Source organism: Astatotilapia calliptera, chromosome 11 (genome assembly GCF_900246225.1).
Source record: "Astatotilapia calliptera chromosome 11, fAstCal1.2, whole genome shotgun sequence".
Lineage (NCBI taxonomy): Eukaryota > Metazoa > Chordata > Actinopteri > Cichliformes > Cichlidae > Astatotilapia > Astatotilapia calliptera.
In genome coordinates this window covers 18,496,289-18,510,579 of record NC_039312.1, presented here as the reverse complement: position 1 = coordinate 18,510,579, position 14,291 = coordinate 18,496,289, and the positions used below count along the sequence as shown (strand labels likewise).

Genomic DNA, 14,291 nt, shown 5'->3' with positions numbered 1-14,291 from the left:
AATTCCTTTACTGTGTGCCAGGTAAGTAACTGAATTCGACAGCATTGTTGCCCTTATGAATACACAGGAAATCATTAAGAGCCAGAGGAAATCCTTTACAATGTTACCCTGACCTCACCAGCTCAGGTTGGTCTGGAACGGAGACAATAGTGTGAACAGTATGAGGACATTGGAGGAAAGAGGTTGAAAAGTAACAACAACACTCAGGCAGCTGGACCCATAAATCACTGTTCCGCATTTTAGGTACTGTTTTTGTTTCTGTCTTTTAGAGGCATGGCTTTTAAGGGGTTCATTGTTTTAATGGCTTGGTCTTTTATCCATGCATGAAGCACATCAGGCATTCAGGTGGGGCATCTGCTGTCTGAATTGTATTCCCCCAGGGCTTTAAGTCACATGCTGTAAATAATAAATCAGATTATGAAAACTAAAATGTCAACAGCAGATTTTAGGGAATCTAATATTCTAATTCAGCCAGTCAGTAATACTGTTAATATGGTTGCCTATATTCCTGTTTAGCATATTATATATTTTGTTCCAGTTTTGAAGGGTTGTAGGGTTTTGTTTTGTTTTGGGAGGGTTCTGGTCCCAAATAAATCTGACACTGCCACCTGCTGGTGGAAAGCTTAAGTACAGTTAGAAGAATTCAACCCCCCAGAGCTGGTGGCTCAGTTATGGCACTGTGTTGTGGAAAACTGGGCCCAAACCTTAGGGAAGGTTTACTGCAGTTTAACACAACGTGTGATGAAATATTTCTCTCCAGAGAGGACACGATGCTCCCAAGTGATATGATGAGTACAGAAATCATGTGAATCATATGCTGTCCCCTCCACGGGCACAAAAGAATAAGTGCACATGGTGAAAATGCCTTAGTAGGGCACTGCGTTTCCCATATATGGAATAACCGTTTTTTCCCCACTATTTCCACTGCTGCACAGCAAACAATAACTGTTGATAACCAATTTGACAAGTTTTGTTTTTTAAATTGTAAACAAATACAGTTTAAGACAGTGTCGCCGTCACAGTGTAATTCAGTTAAACAAGTAAGCTGAAGTGTCCATCATATTGACCAATCACATTAGGATCCGTCATCCGTTGGGTTCCGCCTCCAGACAGTCGAAAGTAAGTTTAGCGAGCGCGTACGTGTTGGTTTAGCAGGGTGTGTGTAAGCAGGCTTTCTCCACAGAGCACCCGCCAGAGCGTAAAATTGTAGCAGCACGTGCAAAGCAGCTAGCGTGCACGATGGCTTCTTTGTGCGCGTTGCTGGGTGGATTGGAATGTAATTGTGTCCCTGAAATGTTTTTGCTCGTGCATGTGTTATGTCATAAATATAATTCCATACAGAAGCACCATGATGTCTTTTTCCGCCACTCCTTTGTAGATTTGCAAAAAGAAAGTTATAACTTGCCTTCAAGACCTTGAAAGGCAACCTCAACATTGAAGTTTACCGGAAGCCCACACACACGGACCAGTACCTCCTCTTTGACTCCCATCACCCTCTGGAACACAAACTTGGAGTAATTAGGACCCTACACCACCGGGCAGAACATGTTCCCTCTAAGCCTGAAGGGAAAAAGAAGGAACACACACATGTAAAGGAAGCACTTAAAACATGCGGTTATCCTAATTGGGCGTTTATAAAGTCAGCAAAGATGCACAGGAAAGAAGATCAGACACCAGCGAGGGAGGATAAGAAAGACAGACGCAACAACATTGTCATCCCCTATGTAGCTGGTGTATCCGAGAAACTCAGGAGGGTTCTCTCCAAGCACGACATCCCGGTGCATTTCAGACCCAGCAACACGCTCAGACAAAAGCTGGTTCACCCGAAAGACAAAGCTCCTAAACACAAACTTAACAATGTGGTGTATGCTGTACAGTGCAGCGAGGAATGCCCAGACCTCCACATCGGAGAGACCAAACAACCCCCAGAAGAGCCACCTCCACAGGACAAGACTCAGCTGTCCATCTGCATCTAAAGGACAAAGGTCACTCTTTCAAGGATGCCAATGTTCACATTTTGGACAGAGAGGACAGATGGTTTGAAAGATGAGTGAAAGAAGCCATTTACGTCCACTGTGAGCGACCATCTTTGAACAGAGGCGGTGGTTTACGACACCAACTCTCTGCCATCTATAATCCAGTTTTGAGATCCCTTCCCAGACGCCTTAACACCCACTCACATCCTGGGCCATCTGACCTCAGGAAATCACATGATAGGGAGGGGCCAGGTTTCACGATGAGCTCACCCAAAACCCTGGCTGATTGTAACCCACACCCGCTTTCACACCTTGGCTCATGTGATTAGGTAGAGGATCATCAGGGGGTCCTTTGTCCCTCTTTGGGGGGAAACTCCCACTGGGTTTAAATCTGGGACTCTCCACTATTTGACCTTAGAACTGAAGAAGCTTCTCAGATGAGAGGTGAAACGTCTTCAAGCAACTCATAGAAGTCCAGACGCTTTTCTTTCCAAGCTCCTTTGACTACGATGACCTGGATGACTGAGAACCTTCACAGACATATAGCTCTCCTTAGGATCATTGCCCTGTTGCACCAACCAATTTTGGCCAGCCTTTAGCGTTATTTGTCTCTAGAAAACTTTGGCATACAGAGGAGAGCCTAGATGCTCAGGTCCTACAAATGTAAAACAAGCCCAAATCATTACACCGCCACTGTCGGGCTTCACAGTTGGTATAAAATGTTTGTGTTGATGTTCTGTATTTTATTTTTGCCAAATATGGGGCTGTGCATTATGGTAAACCATCTCCACTTTGACGGCTTCTCTCCACTTTAAATTTTTCAGAAACGACCTCATGACCATTCCCAAATCATAGCTGATGTTTTTCGTCCTTGGCATTGTGTTAACACACAACTGCTCCAGACCATCCAACTGTAAAAATAAAACCCTCTGCTTTTATAGAGGTGCTCATACTTGCTGATGATCAATTACATATCTGTACATTTTAACTACTCTAAACACTGCAATAATAAAAATGTTAAAACTCTATTAAAATCAGATTAGAATACAAATTTACAGGAAGATTCTCAGGATGTGTAGATAACTGGTTCTTTTATTTGGCAGTTTACAGAAAAGTTTCAGATGGTGCATGCCATGTTCACAGAACCCCAAACTTTTATTCAGCAAAGCTTTCACAGAGAAATAGATGGAGGGAGAAAAACAAGCAGCAGAAGATGCAGGCAGATATCAGTGGTACTGTATATTAAAAAGAGACTAGTTTAGTGTGCTGAATGTAAAGCATCCTGCATCCATTCTCTATCTAACCCCCTAAATGAGAGAAGGTGCTGATGATGCCTCAAGGTAATTCTTCATTCACACACACCCACACAGACATACGTAATGTTCACACTATCAATATCAAGATGGGAGCAACAGCACATTCTACTGTCCAAGACACTATGCATGATACCAGTATGGTGTCATAACATTCACAACTTTATAAGGTTCATTCCCAATACCGTGTTCTTAACAAAGCTATTCGTTTGGGTAACGATGGATTCATCGAAAAATGGCGCCGTCGGGGTAAAGTGGTAATCTGCAAGTGTATAAACAGTTGCTCCCATTGGGCATAGACATTCTTAATAACAATAAAGCACCTATTGAGCTCATTTCAGAGGAAGTGGACTTCTATGTATCTGTGGGGATTCGATTATTGTTAAGTTCCAAGTGTGCGTGTTGAGAATGAGTAGGTGCGCGTGAGGGAGATACAGATGAGATACGTTGATATCTTGAGGAGTCTGTAGTCTGGAAACACCAACCGTCATTCTTCACAAAAGACACAGCAAAAAACATCATTATCAGGACATCATCGGGAATCAATGCAAATGCCTGTCTACAGCCAACTCACACCACTGAGAGCTTCCACAAGAAAATGGTCGCAGAGTCAAACTTCAAGAACTGAACATTAATCAAAGACAAAGAAAATATTAGATAGATAGATAGATAGATAGATAGATAGATAGATAGATAGATAGATAGATAGATAGATAGATAGATAGATAGATAGATAGATAGATAGATAGATAGATAGATAGATAGATAGATAGATAGATAGATAGATAAAAGTACTGACAAAATTAAAGCCAATAAAACCCATATTCTTTCAATTTCTCTTAAATCAACAAAACCATTCAATTCTCAAGATGAGTGTTATTCATGTTTATATCCACTGATAATACTGATAATAGTGAGTACTGGTGGCATGGTGGGTTGTGATATAGTGGTGAGGTCCTTGAACCTCTCAGCCTCCAGGGTTGAGTGTCTGTTACGAAGAGGGTGAAGGCTCTACCGAGGAAGGGGACAGGACTGGGTGGATGGAAGTCTGGACTCGTGTGAGGCTCATGCTGTCAGCTCTTCCCTCAGCTCTTTGTTTTTGCGCACCACAGCCGCGTGTTTCTCCTGGAAACGTCACAACAGCACAGTGAGAATGATTACTCATCAGGACGCTGCCCAGCCCCTTTCATATGCTTTTAGTTCTGATAAAGCTGACGACTCACCTTCTCTTGTAGGCGCTCCATCATGGCCGCCAGGTGGGCTTCACGGTTCTCCTTGATCTGCTCCATCTTCATCTGGAGCTTCTCCTCAGCCATCTTGCTGAAATTACTGTTCTCTTCCATAGCCTTTAGCAACACGTCCCTCTCATGTTCTCGCTTTTCTGCCAAAGCCCTCAGCACCTGGGCCTCTTGGTACTGAATATACAGAAGTATTCAAATTGAATCATTTGCACCTCCATCTTGTAACATGAATTATTCATTTTCCATAGTTAAATGTCTCAAAGATTTCTTTTGTTTTACAGTTTAAACACCTAAAGCTTGTTGACATCGATGCAATATACTCACCTTCCTCCGTTCTTCAGCTGCCTCGAGTTTCTTCTCAATGTCGTCCAAGGAGATATCCCTCTTTGGGGGTGAGGGAAGGTTGTGGGCTACATCTGACACTGGAGACTGAGGCTTGAGAATCACCTCAAAAGCCTGACCCGAGGCCCGCTTGTTTATAGGTTTCACCTCCATGTCTGTAAATGACACAATTACAATGCTAATGGTAGCAAAGTCAAGACATATTACTGTATCAGTCCAATGATACGTATTTTTTGTCTAAAATCTGAAAGAAATCATCAACATGGAGTTAGCTTGTTTAATTTAAAAGAAAATCCATGATTCAGCTGATTTTGTACCTTCAAAGTCACACACAAGCTTATTGCGTGGCTCTGGGTAGAAGCAGGAGCAGATGAGGGAGAGGACAGACAGCTCCTTCATCTTCTCTTTGTATGCTGCAAGAACATAAAACCATAAAACAAACACAGCATTATCCATTTGTCACAACCAACATTGTCACAAATGGATACATATAGTTGAGATTTTCAATTTGATTACTTGTTAAGAAAGGGGAAATTCTCAACAAGCCTGTTAGCTCAGATGACTGCCTAATGAGCTGTTAAAAGTCTGAAATGTATCTAAGTGCAGCACTGCTTAATAATTAATTGGATGAATGTATTCTGTGAGCATTATCAAACTAAGAGCATAACAACCATTACTTTTACTGAAGTTCACATGTGAGCTAAAATCAGGACATGAAACAGCTTTGTCCAATAATGCGCCTCGGTCACCGTGGTGTCATAGTCATAAAAAACACCAGATTAATGACCTGAACGTTCTTTTTTTAATTAACTTTCACTAGATCTTTGGACTATTTTTAATCTTCACCGCCAGTTCTTCGTGCTCTTTCTATTTTTGACAAAGTGCCCACCTGGCTCTTCAGGACTACAGATTGTCAGTGCTGCTATGCCTTCTGCTGCAAAGGCCAGCGTGTGAAGCAGCCCCTTGCTGCAGGGCTGGCCTGCCTCCCACCCTGCCGTACACCTGTCTGGTTAACTACAAATCTATGCTACTACATGCAGAATAGTGAGTTGGCACATTATATTTTATGTAAAAAAAAACCCTGAAGGAATGGGTGGCTTATATTAAGAATTTTGTAAAATAGGTAGCCAAAAACAAACAAACCCATGCTAAATGTCTGGCCTACAACAATAACTACCCATCAGAAGAGATGACTAGCGTAAAATCTAGTTCCTAATATCAGTGTGCTAACTCTACCTACATTTTATTTTTGTAACATATATCAATAATGAATTTTTGGAAAATAAACTGCAGCACCTCTGCCACAGCTGGTGCAATCCTTTGCCAGGAATAGATAAGGAAAGCTAAAGACATGAATAAAGGGTGCAATCTTATAACCGACAACAATCATCTTAAAGAGACGTTTAAGTGACAAAAAAAGTGAAACGATCACCTGCACCTTTCATTATAGCCACATGAATGTAAAAGTCAAACAGATGAAGCCTCCAAATGATTTGGTGTCGGCTAAATGATCGGCAACCCAGCATCTTGGGTGCGGTCCGTCTGCATTATGCTGCATGTTGGGGCCGCTGTAGCGTGAACCGCAGGTGGAGCATTGTAAGGTTAGTAAACCCCTCTCAGGCAGCCCATATTGTATAATTACACAATGTTACCTAACACAATTGTTATATAAAAATGAATATGTTTACATAGGTAGGATAATATAGGAGATTTTTCAGTAACCTAACGACAGAGGATGCTCGGCGTGAGCCCACATTCTTATCATCAATAGAGTCCTGCGTGGAGACAATAGTCTGCAGAAATGTGATTTAATGCAATTTAGTGTTGAAAACGGCAAAGAAAGCTTTTATTTTATTTTATTTTATCTATTTATTTTTATGGTGGAGCTGTTACAGAAGCACGACCACCAGCCGGTAGGCTACACCGGGCCGACACAGACCTTCCGCAAAAATCCTGCACCTGTACCGTGCATCCATCCCGCTTTAATCCATCTGAACCCATCCAGACTAATGCTTACCGGTTGCTGTTTTAGCCATGGCTGATGTATTTCTCCGCAGAGGATGCTGTAGATCTGTTCTGGTGAGCGGTGATGCTGCTTAAGGCACTGAGTCAGCGAAGAGACGGAGGAAGGATCGGATAGCAGACGGGAGGTGGGCACGCACGGGAGCGCGCAAACAGACCCTCCTCTCACGCGCCGCGCGTCTTACACCACCCAGTGTAGGCTAGAAGCTCAAAATACTGAGACACCACAGAATAAAGCCGTTATCTGTCCTCAAGCCTGAATAATAATGTAATAATAATGTGTTTGAGAACGATCCAAGTTAACAGTGCAAAAAATATAGGCCAGAAATAAAATACACCAACATTGTCACTTTTTTTGCGTAAAGAAGTGAATATCCTGGTGTGCAGATGATTCACCACACTGACAACAACCGATATTTCCTCAACCTGCAACTGTGTCATGATATAGTCCAGTATGAAGAAGTTACAGGAATTATAAATGACTAAAGTTTAGATTGAAAAAAACAAAACCAAAGTCTACGTGATTATAACACCTGCATTCACATACTGATTCGTGTCAAAGCTGTGGCGGTGAAAAGGATCTGTTAAACTAATTCAAACAGATAATACTGTAACATAAGTAAGAATGAAGACTTCTTCACCGAGCTGCTGCAGACTGCCACGCCTGCTGGTCAAAAATATCAGCAATGACACTCGCCATTAGTCAGAGTGTTCAATTTTATCTCAACCTTTAATGCGTCATCTATCACCAGCATTAGACAAAAGAGGGAATGAGTGTACTAAAGTTATTCCTCTGACCAAAGCAGTCCAAAGTAACTTCAGTCTCAGCAGATCTTTCTAGAAAATGAACCCTGTGACACCAGCTGAAAATTTTAAAACCAGGTGTTTTCCCCATATAGCTGATTTTAACAGACAAACTAGGTTAGACCAAGGTTAGTATTCATGATTTTGACTCGAATTTACATGAATTGCTGATTGATTGAAACATCTTTCAATAACTGTTCCTTCATTAAATCCAAGCCTAAGGTACGACCTCAAAGTAGGTATTCTTTCCATTTTTTTCATTAATTGTAACAAATTAATGTAACTTTATGATAACCTTAGCAGACAACACAACAAAGCCATACTTCCTTCGGCCAGCTGTTTGTGTGTGGCTCAACACAAACCATTCTGCCAACAAAGAAACAAACAGATATATTTATACAACACTGCCTTTACATGCCTAGCTTCAAATACCTTTCTCATTTCTTATACTCGGGCGGGGGCTCAGTTGTTACATGTGTCACATTTTAACCTAGCTACCACATGGCTTAAGCTTGCTGATGAAAAACCTTTTTAACAAGTGTCCAATTTTTAACCGACTAATACTGTGTGAGCTTTTTATTACAGAAAAAGCAGCAACATGAAAAATTACTCTGACCCCTAAAAATGACAAAATACTTCCTCCCCTCAAACTTTTCTGTCTTTTCCACAAATTAACCACCGCAAAAGTGTCCTTTAATGTGGCGTTAACAGTTAATGTGACAACAACACCAGTCTACCCAAAATCTTTTAGGGAGATTATTATTATTATCATTGATAATTTACTGTTCAATCAGTACACACCAGAACACCATTTATTAATATCTTTGGCTTGTTTATTGGTCAGGATGCTGATCTTGACTTCACCAGGCTTTTCAAGAGCTGCAAATACTGACAGATCATATAACAAACTTCACATTGCATTTGTGCCGCAGTGCCTCTTACTTAAAGAATTCTTTTCTTAATATGTTGTGAAATTTCAGACTGCACAAAGCTTTACTTGCTTGCTTTATTTATGACACAAAGCAGAAATCTTTCTCAAGCGGAGTGTTGTGTTGTTGCAATTTTATATTGTGAAAGAAATGCTGAGCACATATACAAAGGTCGAAGAAACTGAATACAATCTGGATGACAATAAAAATGTAAAAAAAAATCTCCACATACACAATTAAGTTTTCAATAACAAATCTAAACCTATAAAATATTTTAAAAATGTATTTTTTATAATAGGTGTAAAAAGGTCATTTTGTTATGGCACCACTGTAAGTTTAGACTTATAGGTTCAAGTTTTACGGATCTGAAACTTTACATGTCAAGTAGAATAAGACGACCTTAACTAATACACATGAACTTAACTCACTTTAAATACAAGGGTGCTACATCAATTCAAGTGTACTTAAGAGAAATACGAAATAAAACAACAGTGTAGCGGTGCATGTTTTTATAGCAGTGTATCAACTAAATCAGTGTCGAAGGATAAATAGAAGGCATCATTTAAGTCTTTTGGAGATATTTAAAGGTATGACTTCTAGACAGAAGATCATAAGAATTTACTGTATGCTTGCATTTATTTAGCTATCTTTCGCTTTGGCATTCAGCTGCTTCTTAATGTAGTAGCCGACCAGTATCTGAGGACGCTGCTGGTAACTGTGAAGAACTTCGTGAGAGCTGCGCAGCTGATCTCCCTTCAGCCGATCCAGGAGCGTGACGCAAACCACAGCCGCTTTTCACAAACAGAGATAAAAGTTTTCAGACACAAAAAAAATGCTGTCAGAAGTAAAACGATGCTGATATTGAAATTTCTTACCTCGTAGACCACTCAGTTTACACATAGCAGCAAACACTGATGACTCCATCTCTATATTACAAACTCCTGCTTCCTGAGCTTTGTTGAGGTAGTCTTGCTTGTCCTCCTCAGTGTAGGAGCAGAAAGCGCCATCCAAACGGGCTTGCCCTACACGTGTGATCAAACAGAGAAAACAGGAAGACAGTGAAAGACTGTAGATGTTGGCAAACAGTGTACTCGCTAACACATTGATGCATCAGAACTCAAACCTTCATAGAAATCCAGCGTGCACATGGTGTTGCCTACAACTGTCTTAAACTGGTTTAGCTCCTTGCTGCACTGCAGCAGGTCCTCAGCCAGGCTTTGGTCCAGATCAGTATTGCGCACCACGGTCTTCCCAAGGATCACCTGCTCAAACCTGGGCTGAAAGGTGGGATCCACAGACTGTTTGGTGACAACAACAGTGCCAGGCTCAAGTCCTGAAAGCCAAATATAGCAGGTTAGATGAAAAAGTTTTTTAAAGTGAAAATACAAATGTAAAGATTTTAGGACAAATTACTTTATAGCCCTTTCTAGAGCATATATCTTTACTATGAAGATCTGTGGTTGTAAAATTTAGTCACAGCTTCTAGAATTGAATCACCATCGTGTGCATCATGTGCTGGAAATGTTACATGTATAGACTTCAAAATCAAAGATGCAACACAGGCCAACAGCTAAATGTTCATGCAATTGCTTGTGTAAGGCCAAGGTTGTGTAAATTTCAAAGGCAGGCTTCAAAGATCAGCTGATCTCTCTTTCAAAAATCTGATAAAATGAGTTAAAACCAAGTATTTGCAATTAATTGTGAAAATGTTTTCATGAAGCAATTTGATTAAGGAACCTTAGTCTGTTTCTTGGGATAAAAATAGAAAAATATGCCCTTTTTAAAAACAAAGACTCTGTTGTCATCTCTTGCGTCATCACACGATCCATCTACTGGAAAGTACGTGCGACACAATTACAAGGGAAATTAGCATATTCTAAATAACAAACGAATTTCTAGCTTGCTAATGCTGCACATGTATTATTATATATTTACAATGACAAAAAATATATAACCCCTCAATACTGATCTTCATTTAAGTGTAACTTTAACCTAAAATGTCACAGTTTTCCAGTCTAGTGCTCAGCATTCATCACTCTTATGCTGTCTCTCATTTTTGCTTACACCATCTCTGCTTTCCCGCTAGTTGTAATACCCGATCCTTTGAGCTTTGTTAAAATGTAACTAATAACACAGAAACCTTTGCCTCGTTTTGTCTAAACTGAAAACAAATCATTAACCTAGAGACCATTTTGTTGACAGGATCATACTTTCGCTTTCAGCTATTCACCGGTAACATTTTGTAACTGCATCTTGCACAGCTGCGCACAAGAAATAAATCAGTCCCCAAACTGACAAATATTTATCAAATTAAACAAAAAACCTTATTTTGGTTGTTTATTTTACTACAATGATTTGGAAAATGGGTCTGGTATGACATGTAATTAGTCCCATGGTAACTAAGATCCTATCACAAGCTGGTCTTTAGGCTTAATCTACAAATTAATCCCAAACAGCACCCAATTCCAAAGGGTCACTTCACCTTTCCTCAACAAGAAAAGGGCCCAAATGCACATACCTACTCCACCTGATGTCCCAATACGTATAATTGTAACATCTGTGCACTTTGCATGATAGAGGAGCTTTATTAGCTCATGCAACATTATGGCAATAGATGGGATGCCCATTCCGTGCTGCAAAAACAAGCAGAGATATACACAATTTTTAAATGACGTTCATGATATTATTATGCATTTTGGTAGATTAACAAATACAAGTTAAGAAAACGATCATGTGGAAAACAAAATAACATTGAGGATATTGTTCTTACATACACTGACAGAGAGGACAGGGCCAACTTTGTACATGGCGTAACGATCCGTCCCAGCACAGATATTTGGATACTCAGATTTGGGGTCTTCCATACCGAGCTCAGCTGCGATGTACTCAGTGAATGCTTTCATTCTCCAGGGACTCCCACCCACACAAACAAACTACAGTAAAGCACACACATAAAGATAGACATGAGAACTGCACAGACAAAAACAGGCTCAAGGCTTTAAAATAAAAATTAAAAAAGATGACTATGGGATACATTACTTTGACATCACCAAACATATCTTGTAGGCTATGAGTTTCAGTTCCTAGACTGAAGTGGTAGAGGATGTCTTCTTTCAGTGCATCCAGGTGTGGGTTGTGCACATAAACAGGGCTTTAAGAGGGGAGAAGGATAGACATGAAAGGGTCAGTTAAAACAATGAATCACACAGATCAATGAAGAGCAATGATTGTTACGTAAATATGGTGGGTAGCTAACGGGGCAGTATTACAAATATCTTATTGGTTCTGTAAAGACGGTGTTATTTAACAATAACAAAACCGTCACGACTTTCAGGGGGGGGAAAGAAAGAAAAGAAAATCAATGGACATATATCCTGTCACACCCCAGCTTCCTCATTCCAAGACGACATTGCAGTTGACGTGTGTGAAGCGGTTTTGTCGAGTAGTACCTGCGTTTTTAAACAAATATGTCGAACATTATGTTGACCGGAACTTCTCACCTGCTGCACGGAGCGCTTCCTTCGGCCTTTGAGTCCATTTTTCCTGCGAACAGCCGAATCCGAACAAAATTACTCAGTGAGCAGAATGAAAGAAACGCATAACCACACCTGGCTGCTGAGAAAGCCTGTTACTTAGAATTTCACCAACATCTAACTCAGTTCTCGAATCTGGACAATTAAGGTTTTTGGTTTTGTTTTTACATTTAAAACAGTCACCATAGGAACATACTGTCAACATGCAGATTCAGCACTATCGCGCACCGGCTACAGGAAATACGGTAATGAGCTTCATCCTTACCTGAAAGATCAGCCAACGGGACTCACGAAACCAAACAAAAAATAAAAAGCAGATATAGATGTTTTGCTCTTTGCGAGGTTACTTTTCTGCTGCTGTCTTCCTCCGTTTCATTTCAGTATTAAAATCTGACTTAACGCCGAGAGCCGGCCCACAATGCCGTGACGTCGGATGAGTCACAGGGGTACTAAATGAGTCTCGTCACCCACTCACTTGTTGGCTACCGGCTTCCGGTCACGTACAGAGGTCGACGAAGTGCAGCAGATGTTCAGTTACAGCGGCGCTATTAAAGGATTTCCGCATATGTTGGGAAAAGCAGTACTTTTCCGAGTTTATTTTGTGTGAGTCAGTTTGGTCAAAATGACGAAGGTTGTACAAGAAATTAATTCATTAAGTACAGGAATCGTGGTTTTATCCTCGAATAGTGTAAAAAAATACTTACATTTTATAAAATGTGCTCAACAAAATCTTTCATGTGTGATTTTCACTTCCTGTAGATTCATGTTGACCGTTAATCTTTTTTTTTTATAGCAAATTTGTTGTCAAATAACCACTTTATGTAGAACACATAACAAACAGATAAAATAAAATACCATTGGTGTTCCTGTTAATATCTGCTTGACTGATGCAAGAGTCACTCCCGTTTATGCCAATTTCTTAAGCTGTTTAATGCACGGACATGCTCACCAGCTGTACAATACACAGGTGTGTCATTTGTGATGGAAACTGCTGCTGAAGCAGGTTGATAATAGCAGAGGTATAGGACAGAAAATCAAAAGCAATTTGTAGACTGTGATATTATTCTGTTATTATATGTTACCTTATATATGTAATCAAAGTAGTTGAATTAGAATACTGCTGTAGATCATATTATACCCTTTAAAATAGAGTGTGTGATCTGTATGTAGTGTAGTTCTCATTATACTTTTGAGTTAACAGAACATATTCACATATAAATGTGCACCACTCTGTATCCTTGATCTGCTGGGAATGTGTTACACTGTTTTCTTGACATGCTTAATTGTTGAATCATGAAGAGAAGGTTGTAAGCAGGAGACTCTGTGTCTAAAGACAGGGGAGATAGACAGACCACATTCCACACCCCCACCTTACAGAAAGCAGAGAAACAACTGCCGAGGTCATAACTTAGGCGCTGTAACAGAGAAAAAATGTGATGTTTTGGCTTTTACGACTAGCTGGGGGCCACTAGAGACTATAAAAAGCTGAGCAACCCGTCACCATTTTGAGACATGTGCCTGACCCTCTGGTAGCATCTCTCCCGTCCGGACGTTGTAATGCTCTTATTGTTGAATTGTATGCAAATAAATGATTGTTGATTGAGCATTGATACACCGAGTATTGTCCCTCCTTCAGCCCAAAGATTCAAAGAACTGCGTGTTTTCAACAACTTGGTGCCGTGTGACCCGGATCTTTGGTGTGCTGAGGAGGTGCAGATTTGACCTTTGGTGAGATCGTGAGGCGAGGTGAACAGAGGACCGGTCCAAAAATAAAAAGGTAAGCACAGCCTGTTGTATTATAAATACCAAATGTGCATATTGGGCTTTCCAAATTAATCTGTTCGCTGAGTCACATGTATTTTCACAGTAAATTTGTCGGTGTCTGGTTTTTGGCGCAAGATACTAACAACATAAGTTGAGGCTGAATTCCAGGGTGTTAAATAAACTGCTTCTACCGAGATACTAATAACACACTACGTTGGTCTAGATTGCAGTAATCTGCTTCTACCGAGATACTAATAACACACTACGTTGGTCTAGATTGCAGTAATCTGCCTCTACCGAGATACTAATAACATACTACGTTGGACTAGAGTGCAGCCACTTTACCTTCCACATTTAATTTTGTCTA

At 40.3% G+C, this 14,291-nt stretch overlaps 2 protein-coding genes across 3 annotated transcripts; both read right to left on the bottom strand.

Annotated features, from left to right (window-relative positions):
• Positions 1-3,048: 3,048 nt before the first annotated feature.
• Positions 3,049-7,043, bottom strand: stmn2a (stathmin 2a). Of its 2 annotated transcripts, XR_003273898.1 has the most exons (6): positions 6,890-7,043; positions 5,190-5,285; positions 4,855-5,027; positions 4,513-4,704; positions 4,305-4,414; positions 3,049-3,781 (listed from the first exon to the last, which is right to left on the bottom strand). XR_003273898.1 is itself a non-coding variant. In XM_026185560.1 (5 exons), the coding sequence occupies exons 1-5, from the start codon at positions 6,906-6,908 to the stop codon at positions 4,355-4,357; spliced, it is 540 nt and encodes a 179-aa protein (XP_026041345.1). In that variant the 5' UTR covers positions 6,909-7,043; the 3' UTR covers positions 4,030-4,354. The 2 variants fall into 2 exon arrangements, 1 of the variants encoding a protein (XP_026041345.1); XM_026185560.1 differs by lacking the exon at positions 3,049-3,781 and having other exon boundaries at positions 4,030-4,414.
• A 1,312-nt stretch (positions 7,044-8,355) lies between these two features.
• Positions 8,356-13,207, bottom strand: upp1 (uridine phosphorylase 1). The gene is made up of 8 exons (XM_026183709.1): positions 12,426-13,207; positions 12,128-12,170; positions 11,667-11,778; positions 11,402-11,560; positions 11,146-11,260; positions 9,751-9,960; positions 9,503-9,649; positions 8,356-9,418 (listed from the first exon to the last, which is right to left on the bottom strand). Exons 2-8 carry the CDS (start codon positions 12,163-12,165, stop codon positions 9,267-9,269), a joined length of 933 nt encoding a protein of 310 aa, XP_026039494.1. The 5' UTR covers positions 12,166-12,170; positions 12,426-13,207; the 3' UTR covers positions 8,356-9,266.
• Positions 13,208-14,291: the final 1,084 nt, after the last annotated feature.